Source organism: Nematolebias whitei, chromosome 23, assembly GCF_014905685.2.
Source record: "Nematolebias whitei isolate Nwh7 chromosome 23, NemWhi1, whole genome shotgun sequence".
Taxonomy (NCBI): domain Eukaryota; kingdom Metazoa; phylum Chordata; class Actinopteri; order Cyprinodontiformes; family Rivulidae; genus Nematolebias; species Nematolebias whitei.
The window spans coordinates 19,274,818-19,292,733 of NC_056520.1; the positions used below are offsets into that span (position 1 = coordinate 19,274,818).

Here is a 17,916-nt window from a genome sequence, read left to right on the forward strand (position 1 = left end):
TTCACACAGTAAAATGCAGCACGCATATAAAAGGTGAGACAAGTAAGCTGCTAATTTTTTTTCTTGTAATGTGCTTCTAACTCAAACTGTTGACTGTGAACTCATTTAATTGTGCTGCTGTCAGTTTGTGTACACTTCTCTTATGTTTTTTTTATGACAATTTTTCCAGATAAATGGGTAAGAAATAAAAATAAACTAGAGAAACTACAGTGTGAATGTTTATTGTTAAGAACTTACTGAAAAAAGATGAAATGAGTTAAAAACATGCTGAAATGTAGCTGAAAAAAAGGATGAACAAGCCTAAGTTAGCAGAAGAAAGCAGAAAGAACATATATTTGCTGAATTAGGTTAAAATAAGCAGAAATTAGCACAAAAATTAGGAAATTAGCTAAAAAAAGGCTGAAATTAGAAAATAAATATTGATGAAAAGTAGCTGAAAATGTAAAAAGAAGCTTAAACTACTAGAAGAAAGTTGAAGGACTGAAATGAACAAAAAAATGGAATTAGCTGAAAAATTTAGCACAAAACAGCTAAAAAGTATAGCTGAAAAGCAGAAAAATATAAAATGAGCACAAAAAAGCAGAAAGGAACATTACAAGCTGAAATTAGTAGAAATAAGTTAATTAGGCTGAACGTAGCAGAAATTACCATGAAAAACTTGAATTTATATGAAAACAGATGAAATTAACAAACAAAAATCATGCTTAAAAAGTAGCTGAAAACAGTGGAAAAGTAGAACAAACAAATTAGCATTAGAAATCAGAAAGAACATGTAAGAAACAGAAATGAGCACAAAAAAGTGGAAATTATCGGAAAAAAGCTAAAATTAGCCAAAAAGTAGCAGCAAAGGTAGAACAAGCGTAAATTAGCCTAAGCAAGCAGAAAAAAAAAACACATTTGCCTAAATAAGCTGAAAGATGCAGAAATGACAAGAAAAAAGTAGCAATTATCTGAAAAATGTTGATATCAGCAAAAAATTGCTGAAAGTAGCTAAAAATATGGCAGAAAGAAGCTAAAATTACAAGAACGAAGTGGAGAGCGCACATTTTTGCTGAATTAGGCTGAAAAAAGTTTGAGTGCAAAAAATCTGTTATTAGCTGAAAAAGCTTAAATTAGCCCAAAACAGCTATATAGTAGCTGAAATAGTAGAAAAGGCAGAAACTTGCAACAATAAGCTAAAATTAGCAGAAAGAATCTGAAAGGAGCACAAAACAGCTGAAAGTAGCTGTAAAATGTTTAAATTTGCACAAGGACGCTGAAAGAAGCTGAAGCAGAACAAAATTTGAAAGCATAAGTAAAAGGTTGTAAATAGCTGTAAATATCTGAAGGATGTAAAATGAGCTCAAATCATTTTTTATGATAAATAAAATGGCAGAAAAGGCTAACTATTTCAAAAAGCTAAAGGTGCATCAATACCAAAAGTCATAGCAGGATGGTCCTGAAAGAGCTGAACATTGTGATATATGATTTGTTGAAATAGCTTGAAAACTGTGGGACTAGAATCACGCTGAGAAATGTATGGAAGGAAAATGGATCATAATAGTGTGAAGGTTTCACTAACATTCACACAAACAGATGAACATTATGCTCTTTGCTGCAGTTAAAACTGAGCTTTCAAGTGCATGGTGAAGAATGTTTTAGGACAATTTTTAAAAGCTAATTTCAAGCAAAGAGTTTCTCTCTGGAGGAAGAAAAGAGAAATCCTTAGAACGGTGACAGCAGTCTCACCTGAGCACAAAAGAACAGCAAAGAGGCCCGCTGAGACGTAAGGTTTTCTTTCAGTCACCTGGAACATCTTGGTTTTACTTTTGTCATCACCAATGCTATCACTTGCTTTCAGTGGAATGAATAACACATTGCTTAACACAAGATGTCTCCAAAAATCCCTTCAGACTTTCTAAAGGCATTCAGTACCACCTTAAGCAAGAAAATGATCTTTTGAAAAAAATAAAAAAGCAAACACAAAATTCTGTTTATCATGCTTTTACCTGTAATGTCAGGCTTCTGTGGCATGAAGAACTGATAGAAGGTGGGCTCCGATAGGCCCTTGACGTTGCGCGCTGTGATTTCCACCTCGTATCTCGTGTTCCACTGCAGAGGCTGCAGCATCGCAAAATCAAATGCTCCCGGAACCAGCTTGGTCATCCACTGTTCCTCTTTGTCCTTGGTGAAAAAAACCAAAAATGATTTAGAAGAAAAACAATCGTTTAGTTTCCTTTTTGTATGTGAGCATCAACATAAGTCAGAGATGATAGCGATTCATTAATGGTACTTAATTCATGAATTCATTAATGGTACTTCTTCCAGCTATCTAACTGTTAGCAACGGTGTACCACAAGGTTCAGCCTTAGGACCCACCCACTTCACAATCTACGTAAGTAATGTAGGTCAGTTCATTCCTGATGCATCCTTACATGTATATGCCGATGACACGGTTGTTTATTGTCGAGCTAGAGCAGTTGCTAAGGTTTTCCAGCTTTTACAGTCTGCATTCGACATCATCCAGTCAGATTTGTTCCATCTCAAACTAGTGTTAAATGCTGATAAAACCAAAGGGATGTTGTTTTCAAACAGGAAGTTGGTCCCAGCAGTCCTTCCTTCTATTTTATCTTGAAATGGTGTCCCTTTTACTTGGGTATCTTGGTCGATTCGCATCTCTCTTTTAAGCCTCATGTCGAAAATATTGTAAAGAAACTGAACTTAAAACTGGGTTTCTTTTTCAGAAATAAATCATGTCTAACTCTGAATGTTAGGAAACACCTCATAACTGCTACTTTCCTTCCCTCCATTAACTACGGCAACATTATTTTTGTACATGAATGCTCCTGCAAGCACCTTTCAGATGTTGGATGCCATCTGTCATGGTGCACTAAGATTCATAACTGGCTGTAACTACCATATCCATCACTGCACCTTGTATTCACTGGTTAACTGGTCATCATTAACTTCATGCAGACGCTCATACTGGTACATTTTCATCACTTCTTGGTCTGTTGCCTTCATATATCTCCTCCTATATGTCACTTGGTCAGTACAGCTACAGTACAGTGTGTGCTCTTAGGACATGATTACTTGCAGTGTACCCACAGTATGGACCAAATTAGGTAAAAGAGCCTTCTCTTACTCCGCTCCGGTTTCCTGGAACACTTGGCAAAAAGATCTGAAGCTCTCAACCTTGACCTCTCTAAGGGACTTTAAACAACTGCTAAGTTCATGGCAAAAACCAACGCAGGCATGTTCCTGTTTTTAGTATTTTACATTGCTTTATAATGTAGCTGTTTTTAATTTAATTTGTAATCAAATTTCTTCCATTTACTTTTCATTGTTTATGCTTTTTATGATTGTCCTATTGTTGTTTGTACCTCATCTGTGTTCTTTGTTAAAATCAGGTCTATCTTGTAAATGTGGCTTAATGAGACTAACCTGTATAAATAAAGGTCGAGTTAAAAAAAACATTTTGGGGTTCTTATTCCAGGGATTCTAAATCCACTTGCATAGGTAAAAATAACAGTTTTTCATTAAGTTCTGCTCCTTTTTGACTCTCCGCTCCTTCAGTCATCTGGAAACAAAGGGTTGGAAACTGAAGAGTCGAGCTGGGAGCCGAACACTGAAAGAAAGCCAAATGTACTGGCACCATTTCCCGCCACACTTAAGAGTACCAGCAAAAAGTAGTCTTTTACAAAATAAAGGTCCAGATTGAAGGGTGCATGACTACGATGTTTGTGCTCGCATGAAACCCCTGTCGTGCTCACTCATCCACAAAGCAGTTATGTGTTCCTGATGCCGAAGATTACTGGGTTGTGAAGCACTTTTCTCCTGTTCTGGCATCCTGCTTTGTCTCCATAAGCTGACCTCCTGACTCTCTTTTCAGCAGCATGCCCTCCATTTGTGGCAGTTGTATTTTAAATTACGTCCACTTTTGTCTTCAAAACAGAGAGAGGCCTGCTTGGACACATTAGACGGAGCTGAAATCCACTCTATCCTTTGTGCGAGTGTCATTCACAGTTCTCTGCTCTTTGGCCTCGTCTCAGCCCTTTTCCTTTTCTTGTCCTTTTTACACATTAAAAAAATATACATGGATGAATTCTGAGTGCTTGTTTGCGCACTTATTAAAATTCGGAGTGGAGCATGGTTTGAAAAACAGATATCCGCTAGCACAACATTATTCATTTAGCCACCAACGCACCGACTCAACTCAGTCGCCGGCAACAAATCAATCTAGTGAGTCACGCTCGCTCCTCCACTGGGAGGAAAAAGCATTCCCAGTGTAGCACACTGTGCAGCGATTGTGTCGAACACAAAGAAAACTATCAGTTTCACGTATTTCCTCATGTGGGAGGAAAAAGGCAAACTTGAAAATGTAAGAAAGAGCCTCCTGCAAACAGAATGGCGTTTTGTACATTTAACGGAAATGTAGTCGTGTTGATTGATTCATTTATTTTCAACACGATGGATGAAATTTTCACCTCCCATGATGGGGCAGATGGTGTCAGACTGTTTTTATGTTCAGACTCTACTCTCCCTAAACCAGGGGTTCACAAACTTTATGGGTTCAGGGTCCCCTGACAGGAGAGAAAAAGTTTAAGGGACCCCCTCATAACCCTCATGTTTATTAAACAACGTTCTTCAATTTGTCTCTTTAATGCAATGGAAATATTTGTGTAACATAAACACAGAATTTTCCATACTATAAATCGCTCCGGAGTATAGGTCGCATCAGTTGAAAAACACCTCATGAAGTGGAAAAACCAATGTATAAGTCACTTCGGAGTATAAGTCACATTTATTTGGAAGTGTACTATACAAAGTGCAAGAACAGACATTTAATCTAAAATAACAATAACACACAGAACATGCCTGGGATCCTGAACAGGCTTAATTAACATAACAAGCCAACGAGTCCGACAAGCAAGTTACTGGTAAATTCACTAATCTCATTCCACATCACATTTGGGGGCATTTTACTTGTGTTAAGTTTTTCTCAGTTGTATCTAAGTGAATGTTTGGAGATGGGGGAGTATTGTGGTAGAGGAACAACATATACTGTATTTTTCGGACTATAAGTCGCAGCTTTTTGCATAATTTACATGCCCTGCGACTTATAGGCCGAAGCAACATATTTATGGATTTTCCACCATATTTATAAAACAATTTTTGCCTGAGATATGACCGTTCCCATTCATTCTGACTGAAAAAAAATTGAGCAGTACCACTTTCAGCCACTTGATGGCAGCAGAGTAGTAGTAGTAGTAAGGCATTAAAGTGCATTTATTAAACAAACAGACTGAGACACACCTTTGCTATAATTTCAAACAAACAAAAAAATTCTTTAGGTGCTTTTTTATTGTTGAGTTTCGAAGAAACGAGCAGCGTTCCTACTTCCTGATTTCCTCCCTCTGTGCGCTCCTGGAGCACCTCAGCAGCAAAACTATTTTTGAAATTCAGCTGATTTGATCGTAAAAGTGCATTTATTAAGGATAAGTTGAACTGAGACACACATTTACTATAATTTTGAGCAAACAAATAATTGTTTTTAAGTGTTAATCTTGTTAAATACTTGTTAAAGTCTTCCCATGTGTGGTCCCGCGGCCGCTATTTGGCAGCCCATCGATTTTTGGCACAACACCGGTCTACATTTCCGGGTTGTCAGCGGTGCCGCATAATAGATGCGACGTACAGTATATGGCCAAGAAACATATTTATAGATTTTTCCACTTTATTAAACATATTTGGACTGATGCGACTTATAGAGCAGTGCAACGTGTACGGCGGAAAATACGATAGTTATCAAAAGCCTAGAGGGCCCTCTTGTGACTGCAAATGGTAATCTTTACACTGGTTCCTCAGTATGAATGAACATTTAATGCGTCAGTCAAAAATTGCATCATAAATAGGGAAAAAAAGCGTATACAAGTCACTTCGGACTATACGTCTGGCCAAACTATGAAAAAAAGTGTGACTTGAAGTCCAGAAAATATGGTACCTAAGACCTGCTCATTAACAGTATTAATACAATTTTTGTACTTTTAAACATGGGGTATTTTTCATTTAAGACGCACATACCAGTAATTAACAAAGTTTTTAAATTTCAACTTCCAAAAATTATAGTTTTGAGAAAATTAACAGTATCAAAAACCACTTTAGAACTTTATCTAATCACATAATGAACATAAATGTATCGCCACTTCTTCAAAATATTACAGAAAACTCTTTACATAAAACTGAACAGAATCATAACAGCAGTAGTGAAACCAAGTAACAGGGATTAATTTATAAAAGGATCGATGCCGGAACGCAAATAGTGGGTGGGCCAGCAGGGCTCTGGGGATCCTTCTCCAGAAATTTTTGAATAAAGTAGATGTGATTTCCTGCACTTTGGTGTATTTTAACAGGTTGTTAAACATCTACATGTTTGTGGAAAAATCATCATTATATTTTTCCCTTTTTTGTGGACCCTCAAGCACCGTCTTGCAGACACCCAGGGGTCTAGGTACCCTAGTTTGAGAACCATTGCCCTAAAGCATGGACAACTTTCATTAGCCTTTTATCCTGCAGCCCAAAATCTGGGCCACATATGACAGATTAATAACTTTTCAGCACAGTTTTATTAAAAAAAAATGTCTCTAACTGTACAGCTACAGATTAAGACACATTTCAATAATATTAATTATGTAAAGATTATTGAAATGTGTCTTAATAATATTAATTATGTTAGACAATAAATTAGACTAAAGTAAAATCTGTCTAGAGGAGTTAGAGCCTTTTCCACATTCTCGTTTCAAAATTTCATCTTCAAATCCTGCACATGAAAATCTAAACAAGTGTATATTTTTTTTATACGTGCTTTCCAGGGCAGCATGGTGGCACAACTGGAAGAGTTGCTGCCTCTCAGCGTGAAGGTTGCTGGTTCAAATCCTGGTCCGGGGGCCTTTCTGGGTGGAGTTTACATGATCTCTCCGTGCATGCGTGGGTTTTCTCCGGGTACTCCGGTTTCCTCCCACAGACCAAAAACATGCACGTTAGGCTGATTGGTAACTCTAAATTGTCCCTAGGTGTGAGTGAGAGAGTCAATGGTTGTTTGTCTCTATGTGTCCCTGTGACGGACTTGCGACCCGTCCAGGGTGTACTTCGCCCCTCGCACAGTGATTGATGGACATGAGCACTGGTGACCCCCATGACCCAAAATGGAAGAAGCGGGTAAACGATAATGGATGGATGTGCTTTCCATTTAAATTTAGTAAAGTTGTGTGGGGAAGCACAGGTATGGCTGATCATGGTTTGGGCTTGTCTTGAAACCAACTGTAAAAAAGCCAAAGAAATGGCTTCAATACCTGCCGACATTAGACACAAACATCTTCTATAATTAATGATGGTAGTTTTAAATTAGTACCGGATTTTTCATCGGATTATAAGGAGCATTCAGCGAAACAAGTTCATTTTGACAGATTTTTGAGCGCCACGTACCACATAAAATCGGTTCGAGGTCAGTCAGCACAACCAGAATTAATACATAAAATTCATTGTCGATTTTTGAGAAAATTAAAGGATTTTAAGTAGGGGTGCACCGTTTGCAGTCTTCTGGCCGATCACCGATCTCTTAAAAAGTCTGAACTGCCGATTCTGATTTTGGCTGATACTGATTTCGTTTTTTGTCAGGTGTAATAAGGTCACAATGCACCTTCAATGTTCCAATCTTATTTTATTGAAAAACATACCCTTGAACAATATCCTAGAAACAATACAAACTTGTTTTAACTGGCCATGAGGTAGTGCTCTGAAATATAAATTAAATTCAGACAATTGTTGTTAAAACTACAAAAACAAAACAAAAAAAAAAAAATCGGTAAAATCGGTAAAATCGTTTTTTTCATGCAAGTATCGTCCAATTTCTAATTTCCCCAAATTAAGGAAATTGGGGCAGATAAATCTTCTGGTCGATTTATCGGTGCACCCCTAATTTTAAGTGCGCCTTATAGTCCGAAACATATGGTTTATTGACCACAATACCACCTTAAGATTCACTTAGAATGCTCAACAGGTGAAAACCAAAGGTCTGACCTTCACCATTGCAGTTCAGTGATTTAAAAATTAATTAAAACGTTGAATGTTTTTTTAAATACGTTTACTAGACAGATAAATAGCTATTCATTGTTACATTTTAGTAAAAGCAACTGAAGTTTAGTTAGAGACTCCCAACAAAGTGCAGTCAGGTCCTCTGGATGGTTTCTTTTTTTGTTGGGACGTTTCGTCTTTCATCCAAAGGACTTCATCAGTCAGAGGAGTCTCAAACAAGGCTCAGTCCCACAAGCAGCATGCTCACATAGTGGACCAACCAGTTTGCTGGTGATAAGATGGTTTCCTTTGGATGAAGGACGAAACGTCTCAACAAAAAACATAAAATAAACAGTCCAGATGACCTGACTGAACTTTGTTGGATTTTCTACCTGGATTATTGAGCATGAACTTTGATGTTTTGAACTACTTTGGCTATGGCTGCCTCCGAGGAGTCGACGGGGAGAGCGCGGGCCCTAGAAACCATTTTATCACCAGCAAACTGGTTGATCCAATATGGGAGTGTGCTGCTTGTGGGACTGAGTTTGTTGTGGATCCTTGGACTGATGAAGTCCTTTGGATGAAGGACAACTTGTCTCAAAAAAAAAAAAAAAAAAAATCATCCTGATGACCAGACTGAACTTTTTATTTATTTATTTTTTTAACCTGGATTATTGAGCATGAACTTTGATGTTTAGTTAGAAACTGGTGACCTTTGCCCTTGTTTAAGATAAAGGTAACTTTTAGCTGTTTGGGTCTCATCCTTGAAGACGACACAGAGCTTTACTACCCATAAAGCGATTTCTTTAAAATCCAAACTTACAGACTAAACTATGTCTACTGTCTCTTTATTCCAGCCACTGCTCGCTTTTCTATCCTCCTTCTTGTTCAGACTTCGTTTAGAAACTCTAAGATATTCTGACAGCGGTGGGATTTCTTGTCTAACTATGTCCCAATCTGCAAAGGATGGTGACTAAATGTGGAGAAAAAATGTTCCAACCTCAGCATTAGCGAGAACGGAGAAGGGTGGCGTCAAACCATCTCTGCAGTAATTTCTAGAGAAAATTGGACAGCACTTTTTTTTTTTTTTTAAACAGTGAGAATTGTAATTTTCACAAGATAGTTTTATATAATTCCTGTGAAACTCACTGCACAGCTGTCACGGCCACTTAACTTTACAAAAACTAATGAATCTCTCTGAATCACTGTCTTTCTCAAATATAAACTAAAACTTCTTGTCATGGACAAACTTTTAAAACTTCTTCCTTGTAAAAGGAGTCTTGCAATAATTGCTTTGAAAGTCCATCCGTCCAACCATCTATCATCTTTACCAGCTTCTTCCTTTCCGGATCACTGGTGCCCATGTCCAGCTATCACTGTGCAAGAGACAGGGAACACCCTGGATAGGTCTCCAGTCCATCACAGGGACACATAGAGACAAACAAGACAAACAACCATTCACTCTCTCACTCACACCTAGGGACGATTTAGAGCAGGGGTCTGCAACTTGCGGCTCTGGGGGCAAAAACTACCGTAAGTTCCGGCCTATAAGCCACTCCTTTTTTCACATGCTTTGAACCTAGCGGCTTATGCAGTGCTGCGGCTAATTCATGGATTGTTTTTGTTTTTTGACGGGCTAACGAGCTTCATGCTGCCAAAACATGTAGCCTCATCACACCAGGGCCCTCACATATCTGTCCAGTACACATCTCTCTTGTGGGGTGGGTCCTCATGGCTCATTGAGACTACATGTATAAATAAAGTTTGTTAAAAAATCCGACCAATGAAATTACCGAAAAGGGCTAATGCATTTTATTTTTTTTAACCAGCCGTGTTACAGATACTGTTCTGGAAATTAAACATTTACTGTACGTATTTGTATATGTTGCGGTACATATTTAATTATGTTTAAAACAATCTTTCAGTGTAAATATCTCATGTTACAACGTAGACACCCGCAGTTTATAGACAAGTGTGGCCTATATATGTACACATTTTTTTTTCTTTTTAAATTGAGCTTATATTCAGGTGCACTCAATAGTTTAGAAATTAGTGTATTTTTTTTCCGTCTTTACAAGAATCTTGTCATTTATTTTGTCTTAGAGTGTAAAAATATCAATAAATGTTAAAAATCATTAGATATTTTTAGTTTTATAAAATCACCCCTGCTGTCCAGAAAAGTGCCCTCCAACAAACTTAAAGTGGTCCGTGGGTCACCAGTGGAGAATCCCAGTTGTAGCAAGTATTGTGGCTCTGGACACGTTTAATTTAGTGAACAAAGGGGCAGAAATGGCTCTTTTGATCGTAAAGTTAGTTATCAATCAGTCTAACATACATGTTTTTAGTCTGTGGGAGGAAACCGAACTACTGTACCTGGAGAAAACCCACACATGCACGGAGAGGTCTCTCTTGTAAGTGAGCTCTCGAGGATCAGTGGGATTAACCTGTCTAAATAAAGGTTGAATGAACAAAACTCCTCCCAGAAAGGTCCCGGGCCAGGATTTGAACCAGCAACCTTAGTCACTGAGGTGCAACAGCTTTACCAACTGAGCCACAGTGCTTTGAAAGTCATCCTTCTTAAATGCAACTTATCAAAGAATTTGAACAGTCCCAAAATGTATTACTAAAATACAATAAACTTGTCACTTACAACCATACCTTGACATGTCTGGTTTCAATGTTTTTGGAAATGGAAATAAGCATTAGGGGGGTGGGGGCATTCTGGGTGGAGTTTGCATGTTCTCTCAATGCGTGCATGGGTTTTATCCAGGTCCTCCGGTTTCCTCCCACCGACCAAAAACATGCATGTTAGTCTGATTGGTAACTCTAAAATGTCCCTAGGTGATAGTGAGAGAGTGAATGGTTGTGTGTCTTGTTTGTCTCTATGTGTCCGTGTAATGGACTGGAGACCTGTCCAGGGTGTCCCCCTCTGCTAGCACATTGACAGCCATGACAGAAAGCGGGTAAAGATAATGGATAGATGGAAAATAAGCATATGATTCTTAAAAAAATAAATAAAAGTACTCACAGTCTTGTACTTGACTATGTACTCCACGATGGGCATCCCTCCATCGTCCTGCTTGACCAGTCCCAGCCGGTAGGCCTTACCCACCCCTCTCTGCCCATGGACTGCTGGTGGACTCGGCTCTCCTGAGGGTGAAACGAGGAAGAGGCATCAGCAAAAGTCTGAAAACACTATGTTTGTGTTTTATTCTGCAAAAAGAACATGGAATTCCCAAAAGAGTGGAGCAGACTGCAACATGGGAGATAAAAATAAATTCAAGGCGAGAGAAGTTTTTAGACCAAATCAAATGTATAACCCAAGATACTGCCTGATTTTAATGATCGTCAACTTCTTTTTTTTTACCATTTGCTGTATTTTTTTTAATTTTATGAAACATTTAGGCTACATAACGGATAATGGCAACACTATTTTCCATGGCCTTGACTGGAGTTTCTGCAGTCCTGCGCGAATAAGTAAAATGCCTATCATGAACCCCCTGCAGCACATAATTTTTAATGCACTGGTTTTACATGAAAACAAGATTTTGACAGAATCTATTCCAAGCCCTGATAATCTAAATTCACATCACGGAAGCTGGAAAAGATTGCAGCTATCTCCAGTGTAAATATGCCAGGGTTGTCTAATATGGCAAATGGGCCTCATTCCACAGAGCTGCTGAGGCTTTGAATAGATTTTGGAGGCCGTAGTACATTTGTATGCTTTTCTATCACAATTTTGCATGTTTTTATTAAATTAAAACCCAAACATTAAACACATTTCTGCTGTCTAAAATACATGACATTTCTTTGGCTTGCTGAAACCCATCTGTTAACTGAGAGGATGTGCCAATAACTAACAGTTAACGCAGTCCAAAGACTATAAAACCATTAGAGTGATAGATTAAAGTCATAATGACTGACTTTCATTTCATAAATGCGTATGAAGGATCCAAGTTGGGTTCTTATTTTGAAGTATGTGCCATAAATCTAGTTGGAAGTATATTGGAGACTGACTTACGGATGGGTAAAGTCTGGAAGGTCTCCATGTGGCTGAACTCTCCCTGACCCTTTCCGTTGACAGCTGCCACTCGAACCTCGTACGTCGTGTTGGGCTCCAGTCCTGTCAGGACGACTGTGGCTGGAGACACACACAGGACAAAAGTTCACGTCAGCTAGAAAGATACATATCGATTGTGCGGATAGATCAGAAAATTGTTAAAAAAGGATGTTATTTTTCATGATTTCATTCACAGAACAAAGGTCTTTGCAGCATACAGGAGGTGAAAAGAAGAGCAAACAACCATAAAAGCCCAGTTAGAAGAAGAGCAAAAGAAAATAAATTTCTATTTGGAATGTTGTGCTGAAACATATACTGTAAGTTCGTTGCCATTCCTGCATCAGTTTGTGCAAAATCAATATACCATACCATATCAAATATCATATCATACATTATATCATATAATACCATACCATATCATATCATATCATATCATATATCATATCATATCATATCATACCATATCACTTTATTTATAAAGCACTAAAAAACGGCAACAAGGTCAACCAAAGTGTGGTACAGCAAAAACTAGCAAGCAAAGAACACAGCACAGGGAACAAAAGTGAGCTTTTAAACTAGACTTCAAAACAGAGAGAGAGGGAACCTGCCTGACATGCAGTGGTAAGTCATTCCACAATTTTGGACCTGCAACAGAGAAGGCCCTGTCACCTCTGAGCTTAAAACAAATGCCTGGAACCAATAAAAGCATCTGGTCTGCTGACCTCAGAGAGCGCAGTGGGACATATGGCTGCAGCAGATCAGTGAGATAAGAGTGGGCAGAAATACAAAAGGATTTAAAAATGAATTTGGAAGTGAACTGGGAGCCAGTGAATGGAAGCCAAAACTGGAGAAATGTGCTCTCTTTTTCCAGTACCAGTTAAGAATCGGGCTGCAGCATTTTGAACCAGTTGTCAATGTGCAATAGAGGTCTGACTGATTCCAAAAAGAAGTGCATGGCAGTAATAAAGCCTGGATGTTATGAAAGCATGTATTACTGTTTCAAGATTACTTTTAGACAGTATGGGCTTCAATTTAGACAGCTGCCTCAACTGAGAAAAACAAAACAAAACAAGATTCAACAATTAAAACAAGATTTAACAATTGTGTTTACATGACTGTTGAGTTTCATGAAAGGGTCCATTTTCACTCCCAGATCAGCGACAACTTGTTTCTCTAATGGGGCTAGACAGGAAAGGTTGATACAGTTGTCTCTGATTGTGCCATTTCGTGGAAACAACAACTTCTGTCTTCTTCTCGTTAAAGTTTAAGAAATTTAAAGCCATCCAATCCCTGATGTCAACCAGGCAGTCAAGAAGAGGCTGGATAGAACGTGACCAGTGTGCTTCAGAGGGAAGTAAATTTGACAGTCATCGGCATAAAAATGAAAAGGGATGCTGTGTTTACGAAAAATAGCACCTAGTGGCAGCAGGTATAAAGAAAGAAAAGATGTCTGAGAATGGATCCCTGTGGTACCCCCCACTGAAGAGCTACCAGTGTTGAAATAAAATGCTTAATGTTGACAAAAGGTTCTATCGGAGAGGTAGGACCTAAACCATTTGTGGGCCGACCCTGTAATGCTCACCCACTCTTCCAGACTAGAAATGAGAATCTCATGCTCACTGGTGTCACACTCAGATGTAAGGTCCAATAGGGCAAGAAGCATAGGGTCACTTGCATCTGTGGCCAGGAATATATAATTTTAAAAAACCTCAATAGACTCAGTACTGTGGTGAGACAGGAGGCCAGGAATATAGCGAAAAACTGCTTGGGCTCTCTGCCCTTGATGCATACATCCATTTCAGATGGTTGCGGCAAAGACACAATACCATACCATACCATACCAATTTATTTATATAGCACTTAAAACAGCAACAAGGCCAACCAAAGTGCTGTACAAAAGAACCAAACATGCACAGCAGACAGGAAAACATAAAATAGAAATACAGGTACAAATAGCAGCAGAAGCTAACTAAAATGGCCAACAGAGTAGAGAACAGACCGGACCAAAACAAATCGCACCGTGTTAAAGGCAAGCGAATAGAAGTGGGTCTTCAAGCGAGACTTAAAGACTGAGAGTGTGGGAGCCTGCCGGACACTCAGTGGCAACTCATTCCACAGTCGTGGACCTGCAACAGAGAAAGCCCTGTCACCTCTGAGCTTACGACGGGTTTCTGGAACTGAGAGAAGCATCTGGTCTGCTGACCTCAGAGAGCGCGGTGGGACATATGGCTGCAGAAGATCAGTGAGATAGGATGGGGCGGAACTGTTCAGTGATTTAAAAACATACATGAGAATTTTGAAATGGATCCGAAGGTGAATGGGTAGCCAGTGCAGGGAGGCCAAAACTGGCGTGATGTGCTCTCTATAGCCTGTACCAGTTAAAAATCGGGCTGCAGCATTTTGGACCAGTTGTAGACGAGCAATGGAGGACTGACTGATTCCAAACAGAAGTGAATTGCAGTAATCAAGCCTAGATGTTATGAAGGCGTGGATCACTGTCTCGAGGTTCTTTTTGGAGAGTATAGGCTTCAGCTTAGACAGCCGTCTCAGCTGAAAAAAACAGGATTTGACCATCATGTTTACGTGACTGTTGAGTTTTAAGGACGGGTCCATTATCACCCCCAGATTAGTCACCTTTTGTTTCTCTAGCGCGGCTAGAGAGAAAAGGTCAATGTCATGGTTCATGAGTGAGCCACTGGGATGGAACAGCATGACTTCAGACTTCTTCTCATTGAAGCTTAAGAAGTTTAAAGCCATCCAGTCCCGGATGTCAGCCAGGCAGTCAAGAAGAGGCTGAATAGAGCGTGTGCCTCTGTGCCTCAGGGGGAAGTAAATTTGGCAATCATCGGCATAGAAATGAAAGGGTATGTCGTGTTTGCGGAAGATAGCACCTAGTGGCAGCAAGTATAAAGAAAAGAGAAGGGGACCGAGGATGGACCCCTGCGGTACCCCCCACTGGAGTGCGGTCGATGCCGAACTAAAATCTTTGATATTGACACAGAAGGTTCTGTCAGAGAGGTAGGACCCAAACCATTTAAGGGCTGACCCTGTGATGCCCACCCACTGCTCCAGTCTAGAAATGAGGATATTGTGGTCGATGGTGTCAAAAGCAGATGTAAGGTCCAATAGGACAAGCAGCACAGAATCACCTGCGTCTGTGGAAATGAAAATGTCATTAAAAACCTTCAGTAGAGCAGTTTCAGTGCTATGGAGAGATTTGAAGCCAGATTGGAATAACTCAAGGATAGCGTGATCCCCCAAAAACTGTTTCAACTGAGACTCCACAATTTTTTCCAGTAGTTTAGAGGTGAATGGGAGTCTGGAGACAGGCCGGAAGTTGGACATGACTGAGGGGTCAAGGTTAGGTTTCAATGCACATAGAAAGTGTTGGGAGCTTTGTAGCGACAGAAAAGAAAGAGTTTTAGACATCACTTTAACATGTCCTGTGTGAAACATGGGGTTCTGATCAGTTTGTCCCTCCACCAAATCATACCCTCACTTCATACCCAGCAGTTGGAACTTTGTGTCATCCAGATGCAATTTGTACTTAAATGATACAAAACGGTATTACTTTGTACCCACACACTTACAAATACACATATCCCAGGCATGCACATATGTGGGTTGAGGCGCCAGATCCACCATACCCTGCACATTACCATAAAAAAAAAAATAGAATACTATAATAAACTTCACTTTGTAATAAATATTTATGATAAATAAGAAAAATGACAAACTTCCCCAACTCCTGTAACGGCTCAAACGCAGTGTGTAATTGTGACTCTTGATAGAAAGCACAAACTGCCCTGATCTTGTTCTTTTCAGGCTAACAAATCACACACACACACACACACAAATCCAAAAAGATAAAAAAATGAATGATAACCACAATAAGTCTGTAAACAACTACCAAGAGACAAATACATTTAGATGGAACTACTTGTACTTTAAGACCTAATGGATAAAATTAACTACAAAGCTAACTCTGAACATCTACAGTCAAATTCAAAACAACTAAAACTGGAGAAATACGATCAACTTCCATTAAAACATCATCAGAAAAGTAAATAAAGCAATATATACATAAAGTATAAAGGTTTTCTCTAAATTTTAACAAGTAAATTTCAAGACTTTTTGAAGACGAAAAATGTAAAATCTGAGTATATTTAAGACTTTAAGGCCTAAACTGGAGATTATTAAATGTAAACGTTTAAGAGCCTAAAGACAGAAACAAAAACAAAATAGCCTTACAGATTCAAAATGGTCACTAGATTAAGGCATTTTAAATATGAACGCCAAGTTTCACAGTCTTCATTAACTATGTGTTGATTCAGTGTTCCAACCACTTAGAGTGGCAAAAAGAAAAAAGACAATAAATGCAAAATATAAAGAAGTATAAGGAGATGTACAACTACAGCTGTCATCGAGACAGTTTTTTTTTTTTTTGAGACATTTCGTCCTTCATCCAAAGGACTTCATCAGTCCGAGCAGCCACAACAAACTCAGTCCCACAAGCAGCACACTCACATAGTGGACCAACCAGTTTGCTAGTGATAAGATGGTTTCTGGACTGAGTTTGTTATGGCTCCTCGGACTGATGAAGTCCTTTGGATGAAGAACGAAATGTTGAAACGGTCCAGATGACCTGACTGAACTTTGTTGGATTTTTTTTTACCTGGATTATTGAGCAAGAACTTTGATGTAAACTACAACAATTTACTCAAAAATGACAATCAAAAACTAAATGAGTATAAACCTCAAAGATTCACAGTTTATTATTATATTCCTTTAGAAATAGTAAAACCGTGAAAATTTTACACTCTTAATGGAAATTACCAGTACTTAATTATAAAAGAAAAAACTAACAAAACAAAACAAACAAACACACACAAAAAAAAACAGGAAGTGAATTTAAATTTCACAGTCACTAGAGTCTACTTACATTACCTTAACTGCTCCAAAAAGCCAGCAGAGAGTCGGCGTTGTAATGAGCTTGAGTGAAAGTTGTTGTTTTTGCCAGTCTGCACAAATTAAATACTTGACTGGTAATAGGTGCTTTTGCTGTTCTTTGGTCCCGGAACTGAAAACAAATTCTGCAATTTGCAGCTGCGTGCTGGGCCCGTTCCAAGCTACGAGTAGACATTTCAATTTGGGCAAAAGCACTGAAATGAGACGAGTCCAGGCAACTCATTACACCGTAGAGTTTACTGAGGGACAAACTTAGGCTTACATGTCTAAAGTGGCGTTTATGATTATATATGACACTACTTAGTATTTTTTACTTAGTTTGGCTCACGGTTTTTACATTTTAAACCTGAATATGTTTTAAAACAATGTATTTATCTAAAATAAACTCACATTTTAGGTTTATTTATTCAGTTTTTTTCTATACAATAGTTCCTCGCTACTTTACGGTTCGACTTTGACGGGCTCAATCTTTTGCGGTTTTTCAACAATTGTCAACTTTAACAGTACTCATGTGATTGGGCCAGTACCGGATAAAAAGTTAACGAAAAAATACTTTGGACAGGTGCCGCCATTTTATAGTTTTCTTTCAATAAGCCTATATGTAACTCCAGTCAAAACAACTACACCACCCAGAAGCCAAAAGTAATTCTGGCTGCTTTTTTCTTGTAGTTTTCTTTCAATAAGCCTATAATGTAACCCCAGTCAAAAACAACTGCACTACCCAGAAGCCAACAGTGCTTCCAGCCACTGCTTTCTTGTGGTTTTCTTTCAAAAAGCCTAAAATGTAATGCCAGTTAAAAACAACTACACTACCCAGAAGCCAACAGTGCTTCCAG

General features: G+C 38.7%; 1 protein-coding gene across 1 annotated transcript in view; it reads right to left on the minus strand.

Annotated features, from left to right (window-relative positions):
- The window catches only part of LOC119428660 (neural cell adhesion molecule 2), a gene marked incomplete in the record, with an annotated part of 694,153 nt that overhangs the window by 71,755 nt on the left and 604,482 nt on the right, over positions 1-17,916 (minus strand). The window contains 3 exon segments of the mRNA XM_037696330.1: positions 1,989-2,163; positions 11,081-11,202; positions 12,074-12,193. Coding sequence (XP_037552258.1) covers positions 1,989-2,163; positions 11,081-11,202; positions 12,074-12,193 — 417 coding nt within the window.